At 34.9% G+C, this 12,898-nt stretch overlaps 2 protein-coding genes across 3 annotated transcripts; one reads left to right on the top strand and one right to left on the bottom strand.

Moving 5' to 3' along the window:
• Positions 1 to 228: 228 nt before the first annotated feature.
• On the top strand, positions 229 to 7,349 carry LOC110684856 (imidazoleglycerol-phosphate dehydratase). Of its 2 annotated transcripts, none has more exons than XM_021861302.1 (9): positions 229 to 402; positions 1,251 to 1,513; positions 1,700 to 1,824; positions 1,916 to 2,020; positions 2,360 to 2,452; positions 4,732 to 4,806; positions 5,476 to 5,538; positions 6,022 to 6,131; positions 6,833 to 7,349. In XM_021861302.1, exons 2-9 carry the CDS (start codon positions 1,306 to 1,308, stop codon positions 6,858 to 6,860), a joined length of 807 nt encoding a protein of 268 aa, XP_021716994.1. In that variant the 5' UTR covers positions 229 to 402; positions 1,251 to 1,305; the 3' UTR covers positions 6,861 to 7,349. The 2 variants fall into 2 exon arrangements, with proteins under 2 accessions (XP_021716994.1, XP_021716993.1); XM_021861301.1 differs by having other exon boundaries at positions 234 to 402; positions 1,256 to 1,513.
• Positions 7,350 to 7,747: 398 nt separating this feature from the next.
• LOC110684857 (photosystem II D1 precursor processing protein PSB27-H2, chloroplastic-like) lies at positions 7,748 to 9,810 on the bottom strand. Its single transcript, XM_021861303.1, has 4 exons — positions 9,669 to 9,810; positions 9,329 to 9,446; positions 8,227 to 8,630; positions 7,748 to 8,048 (listed from the first exon to the last, which is right to left on the bottom strand). The coding sequence occupies exons 2-4, from the start codon at positions 9,435 to 9,437 to the stop codon at positions 7,911 to 7,913; spliced, it is 651 nt and encodes a 216-aa protein (XP_021716995.1). The 5' UTR covers positions 9,438 to 9,446; positions 9,669 to 9,810; the 3' UTR covers positions 7,748 to 7,910.
• Between the last annotated feature and the right edge of the window lie 3,088 nt (positions 9,811 to 12,898).

The raw sequence follows: 12,898 nt of genomic DNA, 5'->3' as shown, positions 1-12,898 counted from the left end.
AAAATATATTTCGTGATAAATTTGTGCTTGTTACTAAAAAATGATGGTTAAAGTTAGTAAAAGTCAAATGTGTCAATTATTTAGAAACGGAGGGTTATTGGATGATTGGACAAAAAGTAAGCAAATAATGAAATAAATTAGAGAAATTCCAAGTTTTTCAACATGTGAAACAAAACACTACTCAAGTATGTATGTTTCTGGCAATTTCGTAAACAAATAGCCATTTCACCTGTAATTTTACAAATTTAACCTTTTGAAATTTGTTTTTCATTTCGTGAAACTGGGTGGCATCAGTAAGTAATCAGAAACAAAAAGGTCCTCCTCTCTCTCAGTTAAGCGCACTCCACGGGCTCCGTTGAGCGACTTCTGATATTTCCATTCTTCATCGAAGCAGATTCTGAGGTGAATATCAGTCTCACAATCTAGGGTTTATCGTTAGTTTATTATCAGTATAATCAATTTAGGTTTCTTCTAAAGTGGATTATTGAACTATTGGTTATAATCACTAAGGTTATGATACATCATAATATACGATTTTGTTGCTAGTTTAGAAACTTATGTGATTTTTCGACCTATGAATCAAATTTGCCTTCATGTTAGGATGGAACTATGAAATTATACCTAACTTATAAGCCTAATTTGCTACTTGAATCAAATTTGGTTTCTAATGTGTTGTAATCGATAAAGAGTTGGTTAATGATACTGATTTTGAATTTTTTTTTTTTTTTTCTTTTCTGTTGAAATTTATGGATTAGTCACTAGCCTAAAGTTTTGTTCATGCTCTGTGTATGTTCAACTTATTTTGGATGCAGTTTGTAATATTGAGTATATTCTTAGCTTAAAAATTTTATTCATTCATTTTTCTCATAATTTTGGTTGAGCTTGTGTATTGTTAGATAATTCTGGTATAAAGGGATTGTGTAACTTTGATCTTCGAAATGGAAATATCTTGTTATTGATTTTGGGTAGATAGTAACCTACCAATGATATTTTGAAAAGAATGGGTGCTGAATTAACTAATGAAAGTTGTTTGGTAATATAAATAATTTACTCTCTTGGGGTTACTTCATGTAAGTTTGCTTTTCTTTCAGCCTTTCAAGAAAAGATTTTTTTGCAACTCCATTTTAAAAGTGCTAAGTTCTGATCCTATTTTCTTTATAATATCCAAGTCTTATAAATATGATATGAATATATGATATTAGATCTGTCAACATTTTATGTGATAACATTTGTTAATGTGTTATTAAAAGAATAGGTTTGGGCTCAAGTCTTTCTGCAGTCGCTCCCGGTGGTATCTCTCATTTTATGGCACTCTGTACACCCGGTGGTTGTCACTTCATCAACCCCAAAATTAGGGTTTCTCCAACCACTCTCCATCTCCCTGCTCAATTACCCATCTTCAACAACCCCATTTCTAAGAATCTCAAATTAACGAACTCAGTTACTGCAACTTCTCGAGCTTCAATGACAGATGACAATGGCTCTCCTGCCACTTCCGCCTCCCAAAACACTGGTGATCATCTTCACTATTTATTCTCTCATTTTCTGTTCAATTTTTATGTTTTACATATTGAAAATATTGCAGTAGCTAAGATATTGAAGTTGACTTTAGTTGCCCAATCTTTAATTAATACGAAGTACATTTTATCAGGTTTTTGATTTTTGATTATTATCTCTCTTTTTGTGGTGTTTTGATTAGTTGGGCGAATTGGGGAGGTGAAGAGAGTAACTAAAGAGACAAATGTGTTTGTGAAGATAAACTTGGATGGTAAAGGGGTTACTGATAGCAGCACTTCAGTCCCTTTCCTGGATCATATGTTGGATGTCAGTAACTTCATATCTTATTTGCTTATTATATTTTTCTTTGTTTTCTGAAGGCTGAAGATATTCTGATTATGGATTTTTGTGTATGTAGCAATTGGCTTCACATGGGCTATTTGATGTACATGTGAGAGCTACGGGTGATATTCATATTGATGATCATCACACTAATGAAGATGTCGCGCTTGCCCTTGGAACGGTATGCTCGAAATTAGGTCCTCTTTTTTATTTAATTATTTATTTTATTTTATTTTATTTTATTTTTTTGTGTGGGTATTAATCATTATCTTCCATGAAATTTAATCCAAACTCTTCATGTGCTAGGTACTTTTAATAGCTAGTAATGCTATTGTGTTATTTTGCACAATTACGTCTAATAAATTGTTTTTTGCTTTATTGGGTCGCTATGAATTGATTTTCAATCGAGTCTATGAGTTTAGTTTGTTGCAGTTGTATTGCTGGCTGTTTCAACTAAAATCTAGATTAAAACTCAGCTTAAATGCTTTTTACATTAGAATTTCTTGTTTTCTTGATGTAGGCTTTGCTACAAGCACTTGGTGACAGAAAAGGAATCAATAGATTCGGTGACTTCTCTGCACCTCTGGATGAAGCTTTGATTCATGTGTCACTGGTATGTTGTCATTATGTGCTCCTTTAGTATCTTATACTGTTGTACACTTCCATTTCATAAATGAGCCAGCTGAGTTGTTGACTTTACATGAGGTTTAAGTATATATGAAGTATTCAACTTTATTGAATAATGTTTTGTTGAGCTTTTTAGCAGAACCATGGTGACCTTGTAAACAAGCTGAAGCACATTGATTTTTGTTAGAGCCATTAGCTGATATTAAAGTAATGTTTTTTGAGTTTTTTTTTTTTTTTTTTTTTTTCCTCATACTTTTTCTGTATATTTTTACTAGCATGTTTATCCTTTCTTTTTATCTTCATATAGCCCTCTTTTATGAAACTTTCTCAAATTTTATTTTTATACTCCGTATTCTCATTTTGTGTTTTCACTTTACACTGCCCTTGTCTTTTGCTCTAAAAGATTTCTCTCGTTCTTTTGTCCATGTTCATTTTATAACTTTTCTATCTTTGTTCCATTTTTTGTGGATGGTTCCTTATGACGATTCATGTTAGTGTACCCCAAATCATTTTGGGATTAAGGCTCTGTTGCTGCTGTTGTTTATCACCAATGTTGCCCTTATGTAAAGATGAAGGGATAAAAGGGGTCCCAACTCCAGATCTTTTGCAGTCTGTTAGATATAAGTTATAACTGACACAGTTGGTCTAAAAACATATGAAATTTATGTACCCCCAACTCCCCCCTCCTCCAACCAAAAAAGTGAAAAGAAAAGAACCTTCAGACTGTGATGGAGATTCCTACTGAAGTAGAAATACCCATTAATGGTTTTATGATTCTTGGGAGGGTTTAAGCAAGCCAAAAGATGTTCAGAGAGATATCAAAGTATCATTTCTGTTTGTTAGATGTGAAGTCATATACATTGTTACATGCAATGAAAACCAAAGTTGGGAAGGCCACACTGAAAGATATGTATTTTTGGAAGTTGGAAGAAGCTGATGCTACGAAGCCTTCAGAACCAGCCTTGAAGTGGATGTAATACACATAAGAAAAGGAGACAGCTCTTCTATGAACTATATCATGAACAAATCTTCTGCATACCATTCATGAAATTTTATCCATTCTTGCATGTTGTGAGATTCTTAATGTTAGGTTTTGAAAGACTATAGTTTATACCACTGATCCAAGACTGAAACTCTAATATGAATTAAGTCTAATACTACAATGACTTGTCATTTATTTGAGTCTCCATGATTGAACTACTGGTGGTTTAGGAAACATGGATAATACTAATGAAAGAGTAAAGGACAAAAGTTATGTAGTCTGCCAGTTGTAACTCTGCAAAAAGACTTTAAACTTGGAGGACGAGAATTTATAATTTTGGAAATGCTAAACAAGAGTTGAGTCAGTAACACATACCATACCTTTTTGCCTTTCTTTTAAATTGACTAAAATTAGCCATAAGAAAATTAGAGATTTCTCTGTGCTTGTTTCATTATGCAAACTAGGTAATAAATCTTCCTACTTGTTTGAAGAAATATGTCATTAGAAGGAATCACCAAATTTCTCATGGTCCCTAAATAATTGAGGCAAAAAAAAAATATGGCACTCTCATGTCTGAGAAAAGTAGCATCACTGTCAATGAACAGTACTTTTTTATAGGGGGGTCACAGGTTAAAAATTAGCTGATTGTGACTTCTATGAATGAACATGTTTGCTGTAAATTTATCAGTATTCCTCAAACCAGTTTTTGAGTTATGACAGTGAGTGGTTGAAGGACTTAGTTATTTGAAACATTATCTGTGCTTGGCGTGAAATATGCATATTCTGATCTGTTGGGGTAAATCTATATAATGGTTTTCTTTCTTGCATTGTTGCTATGAATGTCTGAACTTCGAGAAACCAGAAGACATTAAGAAGCAAAGTGAAGGATCTGATTTTTCTCAACCCCTTCGCTCTGAAACAACAGGATGATGAGCCAATGCTAGATCTCGTTGTCTTTGTTTTGTCCTGCCATGACACTTTGGGTTGTTGATATTTTTGAAATGTTGTTTGTTGTTCAGTTACTTAATGAAGATGGAAAACTGTTGCTTTTGACTTTTTAACGGGTGTGTATGTTTTTTTTTTCCATGATAATATTATCATATACCATGGCTTATGGGAAAAAAGCTACTCCCATTGAAGATTCATCATGTTTTGCCTGAATAATAGATTATTTGATATGATGAAAAATGTATACATTTTATTGCGATTTGTAAAGCTTCAAGTTCCTTTGAGTTGCTTCGATTGTTTATTGAGCTTTTGAGGCACACATGTTTCTTTTTCAGGATTTATCTGGAAGACCCCACTTGAGTTGTGATCTACAAATACCTACTGAGAGAGTCGGAACTTATGATACCCAGGTTACTTCTATACATCTATGACTTATATATTGTTGGGATAAGCAGTACATAAATTTTTTTTGAATATTTATTATTAAGATATCAATTTATAATGTCTAAAGTTTAATGCCTGTGAATATTTATTATTAAGATATCAGTTTATAATGTCAAAAGTTTAATGCCTGTATTTTGGAAAAATAGGCTGGTTTTGTCCCACCTGCACTTTTGTTAGTTGGAAAGCAAATTTGCTTAGAGTGTCAACTCTTTTAAAACTTGGATTACCTAACTGCACTCATCTCTTATTCTGATTATATTACTCCCCCACCCCCCCACCCCCCCCCCTCTCTGTTTATTCAGTCATAAGCTTTCAACTTGCAACCTAAATTTGGAAGTAAATAATTTGTGAAGATAGCGTTTTTGCAAGTTGGCCTTCTTATGTGATAGCTCTGCTAGTTAAATGCCTGATCATAATGTTTTTACTTAACATAAGCTGCATATAGACTGAACACCTTCTATCCTATCCAATTACGCTAAGATGACTTAATCTAATAATGTGTTTCTCACTATCACATATAAGAACTTTGAAAAACTAATTCATTTTGGCTGGCTGTCCTGCATTTTTTTTTCCTCCCTTTGTTGTTTATAAGCAAGAATGAAATGTATAACTTACCATGAGGTCTCTGTATTTAGCTTGTGGAGCACTTTTTCCAGTCTTTGGTGAATACTTCTGGCATGACGCTTCACATTCGGCAGGTTTGCACTCTTTCTTACACTAGCAGCCAAATTAGATAATAATCCAGCATCATTGGTGCATTTAGAAACTTTTGTAAATGAATGTTATGCATACTAGTCACAAGCTATGTTAATCATGCTCATACAGGTATTAAACAAGATGTTGAAGCTTTATAATGTCCTTTATTCTTATTATTTGTCAAAGATCATACCCAACTATTCATTTTGTTCAAGCTGGGTTACGTGATGGACATGGGTAATTGCCTAATTAAGCTAGGCATGATATTTACAGAGTTAGAGGTCAAAGTTCACAGTTAATATAATTTATTAGCTTAAAAATATAATAAAAATATTGAAATGAACAATGATTGCTCGTTGTATTAAAAAAAAAAAAAAAAAACAAACAAAAACTTCAGGCCTTCAGCTTTCATCATTTTTTGAGCAATTGAGAAAGTATTGACATTTCATTTTTATTGATGAAAGAAAGGTTTATATATGACACAGATTGCTGGAAAAAATTCTCACCACATTATTGAGGCAACTTTCAAGGCCTTTGCCAGGGCTCTCAGGCAGGCTACAGAATATGATTACCGTCGTGCAGGGACAGTACCAAGGTTTGTAATTTTTAGCACAAAATAAACATAGCTGATATTAGACTTATCGCCCTACGAAATTCACACCTGAGTCAGCCATTATGAACTTTTTTTTTTTTTATGTTTGGATAATATGTTCCCCCGGATTTCGTTGCATATGATGTGTTTTAACTAACTTCTGCCCTCTTCCAATCCACCCCCCCCCCCCCCCCCGCGCGTGGATCGGTGTTAATACAAATGATCATTAAATGCTGATGGGGTTTACCATTGCACCCTGTTACATAATTGGGTAACATGATATGTTGTCCTATGTTTTAGTTCTGGTCTCCTGTATCAACATGTGCAGAAATTTGCTAGTAGAAATATTGGTAGTCTTATGTATTCATGATGTAGTAACCATGAGGCTTCAAGGTCTTAGGAAAGTGCGAATGAGGGTAAACCCTAAAGGTACTTTCAGAGTGTCCAAGTAGATAGAGGATGAGTAGTTGCATGAAAGGTGTAATTTTTTTATATGATGAACAGTAAAAAATGTTGTGGTTGTGCTCTTCATTGTATTATATACACTGTTGTTAAGGATGGGAGGGAAACTGTACTTCTCACCTCCATGAATATGCTTTAACTGGAAATTGGCAATCAGTTTCTTGGATACTCATTGTTGTCTGGAGCTTTGCCTTGTAGGATGTATTTTCAAGATGTCTTATTGTGTTTTTCTGATTGGCCAGTTCAAAAGGGGTTCTATCACGTGCTTGATGAGAAGTTCATCCAGGAGTTGTGCCCAAGGCAATTTCCATTGCTTCTGCACCTACATGATGCCTCAACTTCTTAAAGTATTCATCTAAGTGTCTCCAGCAGCAAGCCTGATTATTTTTTCGGTTCAGACAGATCATTATGTCGCTTGACATTTAAGTGCACACTAAGGGTGTGCTACATTTGCCAGTAATGTTGTTGGAATGCGAAGGCAAGGATCACAAATTTAAGTGAACTATAGATCTGGTTTTTATTTTTATTTTTATTTGTAGGTGATCTGAGCAACTTTGTAGAAGTTAAACGTGGTATTACTATTGTATGCACTTGGGTATTACACTCAAATTCAGTAAACATGTCTGTAGAATTGTATCTAAATTTTCTGTCCTCAGATTGGGCTTCATGTAATTTATCAATGTGCAGCAAGCTGGGACCTTAAAATTTCTGTTTTGATATACAATTTGTCAATTTGTATCAATCATTACATTAAGGGCTTGCACGACTACAATAACTGTTTTATGCAAAGCCTTGAATCGTTAAGTTTCCTACTGATGCACTCAGACACTCAGTCTGACTGAATAATCATGCTGGCAACTATCTACTTCCTCTATATAAAATAAAGGAAAAATTTGTCCCAATACCTCTTGATTAAAGATACGTAGTATTATTAAAATAACAAAATAAAATCTCTATAAATGGTGCCATATCTGGAAAATCATCGTAAGTCCTAACTAATTTTAGAAAGGTGACCATATTTTTGGGACAAAAAAAATGAAGTTAATTTTACAATTTTGGACAAAGGGAGTATATATCAGCAACAACTTGAGGCATTAAAGCCAGAAATCAGGTTACTAGTACATTGCAAAATCATAAAACGGAATGCCTGTTACAGCTATGCCGGAATCCACCTTAATATATAAATCATACCAGTTGTGAGTCTGGTTGGACGACAAGAAATATGTCAAAAGGTAGCAGAAAACGGTTACAGCTCTTTCAGTAAGAATGTACTATACACAAAGAACAGGGATTCAAACTACACAGGCAAAGTTTGTCCAGCTACAAGTATTCTTCAACAATATCTAAATCGTGCAAGATCTCAGACTTGACTTCACCACTGAGTGAAGCTGATGGACCTGCCTTTGAATAAAAGCGAGCAAGCGATCTAAATACTTCCTCCAGCTTCATATAAGATTCCTGCAAGACCATAACACCTCTTAGCAGAATGCTCAGTGGTACTAATATTATTTATCTTTGGCTGTGTCTTCATTATAAATCTTAAACTTAGTAGTGTTTGGAAGTGTGATACATCAAAAGAAAAGTTGAGAGATAAATTTTGCAGTGTGCTGCAAGTATACTATCATAAAACACCTACCTCTTTGGCTACAGCTTGCTGCCCTCTCCAGTTACTTAAGTAATCTCGAATAGATTCTTTTGCAGCATCTGCAGTTCGTCTGAATTTAGACATATCTTGTGGATCCTCCTTCAAGGACTCTCGAAGCGTTTTCAAAACTTCCTTGGCTGACTTTAGATAGGCTTTTGGCAACACTTTGCCTGACTTTGTTTTTTCATTGGGATCAAACAATGATTTAATAGGGCCCAATACACCATCATCTTGTTGATTATCATCAGCTTTATCTACAGCTTTTACTGGTTCTGATATCATACCCTGTTGGAATGTTAAAATGGCCACCAATGAAGCTGCAGTACATAACTGTCTTCGATTCAATTGGGTTTCCTCAAGAAATAGCATTGACTGATGTTCAGACTCCCATTTGCCTGTTACACAAAAAGAACTGCATCTGAAAGGAAAGGATGTAGTATGTTTCTTAATAAAAGATTATGTACTGGTTGGTATCATTCTATGCTTAACAAAGTACATTTTTTTTAAAAAAGAGCTTTAGAAGCTGCAGCCATTGATGCACCTCATGAAGCTCCCATTTCCTTTTTCGAATTCTTGAAAATTGAGGAACTCAAGAAAACGTTCTCTCCATAAGACCAGTAAGTTTTCCTTCTCAAAGATCTTTAGAGTCACAAATAACCTTATCTTCCTAAAATCTTCATCAAAAACCATAGAAATTCTGACATTCTCTATATTCATACCATTTGTAATCGATAGTACACAAAAAAATATAAAATTCATTAGCTTTCAAACAAAAATATTTGCATTTTAAGTTTCCTAATTCAGTAAACCAAACTCACATAGGAGAAGAGTTTTAACAAGATGTCATCTTAAAACCAATTGACTATGGAAACCAAACTCGTACTAATAGTTATAACTTAGTCATCCTCCCTAGTCCCTCCTCATCTTCGAGGTAAGACAACTAGTCCCAACTCCCATGTGGCGTATTATCTTCACAAAACTATTGGCTATTGCATAAATAGACACTATGCAATGCAACCATACTGTCATATGGATAAATGTATGCCGGTATACCATTAAAAAAAAAAAACTCAGGTTGCTAAAAAAAACTTACCATCTTTGTTGGCTTTTATCGCCGCCTTGCACCTACTCGGACGCCCGTCCCTGAGACAGGGAAAAAGGGGCGGCCGAGCTCGGCCCACGGAGAAAAATTCCATTTTCATAATTCAATCCTAACATTCAAGGGTTTAGCAACACAATAACAAACAAATTTGACTCAATCATCAGATTAAGAATATCAATACCAAAATTCTAGCACTTCAGTAATGAAATTATATAAACAAACAGTTCAATAAGCAATCCACCTTAAAAGAACCATGAATTGAATTAAATTAAATTAATGATTGTCATTAGATTGTGAAACTGTTATTCAATGGTTATGAAAAACATCTTACCAAGGCTTCAATGGAGGAGAGAAAGCTCAGAAGCTGGTTCAAATGAGAATTCAGAGTAGCCGCTTCAGCGGAGGAAAGAGACAGGGAGGGTGCTTGTGAAAAGCTCAAGAATCCTTTGATACTACTCCGTCCTATACTGTTCTGGAATTATTATATGGGAAAATTCAAGTTTATTTCTAAGATAAAGAAATATATTTCCTCTCACGATATATTGTTTTACTTTAAGTAAAGTGACACAAAAAAATATGCATAAAGTTGTGAGATGAGATTAACATTCAGTGAGACTCCCTTTTAATTATACGGTTGTTAATTTGATGCTTCACCCGTTTCATTTTTTTTTATTTTGCACACGAGGGCTAAGCCCCAAAGAACAAAAACAAATTACTACTACGGAGGAATAAAACGTGACATAGCCACACCTATGACATCATTATTGTAATTTATATTCTATTTACTAAATTAGATTATCCCCGTGCGATGCATGGTTAGAATTAATCTTTATTGTAATTTATGTTCTGTTGTATTACATTGTATATGAAGATTAGAATTAAATATAAAAAAATAATAAAAAATAAAAAATCTATTTAAGGAAAGTAAACAAAATTAAACCACGATCAGATGTCAAAACAAATTAAGTATGTGAAACTATAATTTAGGAAAGAAACTTGGTTAATTAAATTTATATAGACACTTATGTATTGAAGTCAAAAGTGTAAATTAAAAATAAAAATTGAAAATCATTAATAATTGATGACATCACACATAAAATTGGAGGATGACACGTAGGATAGTTTGAGGGTTGATGATGTCTTGTTTTAGTAATAACTAGGTTAGTCCCGTGTGATGCACGGTTTTAGCAATAAAACTTTTGCTGCTATGTGCGTAATATAAATAATTTAAGAAAAAAACATAATAAATAATGATCTCTCTTATTAGATAAATTGAGCTCAAATAAAAAAGAAATGATGTTAAATATTCTAATTAACTTCATAATTAAAATAAAATATATGAAATGTTTGCATTATATCATTTTAGTGGTTTTTGTTTCATTATAAAAAAATTTGAAGAATTAATAAGAGTAGAAAATTCAAACTCATGACATCACTAACAAAATGTAGGAAATAAAATCTATAAAGGAGAAAGAAGGAAAACAAAAGAGACCAACCACCAATTTTATAATTTTATTATTTACCTCCATATAAAATTTTGTAATTTATTATTTACCTCGATATGAAATTTTGTAGTTAGTAAAATTTAGTCACAAAAGCTTTTAGAATGTATAATTAATCTACCTTTTCCAAACATTAGCTTTATCTTGATATGGAGAAAATGAAGAATGATATCATTTATTTGGAGGGAAATTTTTTTATAAGAAGCTGACACATTATATTGCATAGCAATGGTTGGTAAATTGCAAAATATAAAAATAAAACGTATTATCTTTGGTATTTATGAATTATTATATTAAGTTATTTATAAAAAAAATGATAACATTTTCGATAAATAGTTAACTATAGTTAGATTATTTTTTTAAAAAACAATAAAATAGGTTTTTATTTAAAGTTTTAACAATTTAATAATTTTTTAAAAAATACCACCTCCTTTTGGGGATGTCAGTGGGGCGGGTCAAATAGGAGACCCGCCCCATCTCCGCCCCAACGGGGCGAGGATGGGTCTTGGTTTGGCGGGTGATGGGGCGGGGATGGGGATAAAAACCATACCCGCCATGGGTGATGGGGCGGGGGTGGATTTTAGGTTGTACCCGCCCTGCCCCACCGGCCCCACTTCGTACCCGCCCCATCCCCACATCCATATATTTAAAAAAAAAATTATATACTTTTATACTATTTTATAAAAAAAATTATGTAAAATAAAATAGTAAATATAATACTTTGTAATACACTTATATTATAAACAAAAAAATGTGTAATATTAACAATAATTTTTTTTGCAATCTTTATTAATTATGAAGGATTGTGTATTTGAAAGGCAGAGATTAGGCGGGTCTTAGATGGGGATTAGGTGGGGGTGGATATCCAAGTGGGGGTTGGGGCAGGGATGGTTTCGGAATTATACCCGCCGGGGCAGGGATGAGGATGGGGATGAAAATTTTAGATGGGGATGGGGATGGGAAGACCAACATCCGCCCCGCCCCATTGACATCCCTACCTCCTTTCCACCTAGGCTAGCCACCCATCCTCCCTACAACTGCCAGCCCTCCTCCCCTCCCCTCTCTGGCGCCCAGTCCCACTCCTACGACCGGCGCTAGGACTCCTCTCGGCCAACAAGCCTTACCCTGACACCCCCTCCCTTTTCCCCTACCTCTTCACGATCCCTACGCGGTGAGTAATTAAAAAATTTCCAACGCTATTTCTCTCGCCCTCATAAATCATGTTTTTTACTCTAATCGATCCGTTGCTTGCGCTTCTCTCGAAAACTTTTCCGATGCCTTAACCGATGCCCATAAAACTGTTGACCTTAAATCTGATTGGCTAAGAGATACAATTATTTAATTTGGTGCCGTTTTTGTAAGTGTTTGCAGCAGCCTGATTTTGTGAAGATGACGTATGAAATCCTGAAGAATCAATAAGGATTTGGGTAGTTTTGGTTGGGTGTTTTAGGTTTGGTGGGCGTGACTCGCAGTGGGGGGTGGGCGTCGGCGTGGGGTTGGCCGACAGGAGGATGGGGCTTGTGAGGGGAGCTGGTCGGGGGAGAGGGAGGGTAGCTTGTTTGGGTGGGGAGCTGGTGGTTTTTTTAACGGTTTTTTCACCATATACCACTGAGTTTTAACTTAATTCACCGTGTACCACCAAAAACTTTCTAATTCATCATGTACCACTAAGTTTAACATAAATGTCACAACATGTTATTTTCTGCTAGGTTTGTTAGTTATTAATGTTAACTAAGTGGTTCTTATTTTAATAATTAAAAAAAATTTAAAGAAACTAAAAAAAAAAAATTCCCACCACCCCAAGCCCAGCCAGTCAGCCATCCTCCCCGCCCCCCACACCGCCCTGAGCTTGCCTTCCACCATGCCGTCGGCGCCCAAACTCCCCTTCCTCTGCGCCGGCGCCGCCCCTCACCCTAGCCACGACCCTTGAAAACCACCACCACTCCCGAAAATCCATCCACAACCCCCACCACAACAATTGAAAACCACCCACAACCTCTAAAACCAACCACCACTCCCGAAAATCTACCTACAACCCCCGAAACCCTTTCAACCACAC

This window comes from Chenopodium quinoa, unplaced genomic scaffold, assembly GCF_001683475.1.
Source record: "Chenopodium quinoa cultivar QQ74 unplaced genomic scaffold, ASM168347v1, whole genome shotgun sequence".
NCBI classification, from domain to species: Eukaryota; Viridiplantae; Streptophyta; class Magnoliopsida; order Caryophyllales; family Amaranthaceae; genus Chenopodium; species Chenopodium quinoa.
Note: the sequence above shows the minus strand (reverse complement) of the source record. Positions and strands in the feature narration are given on the sequence as shown.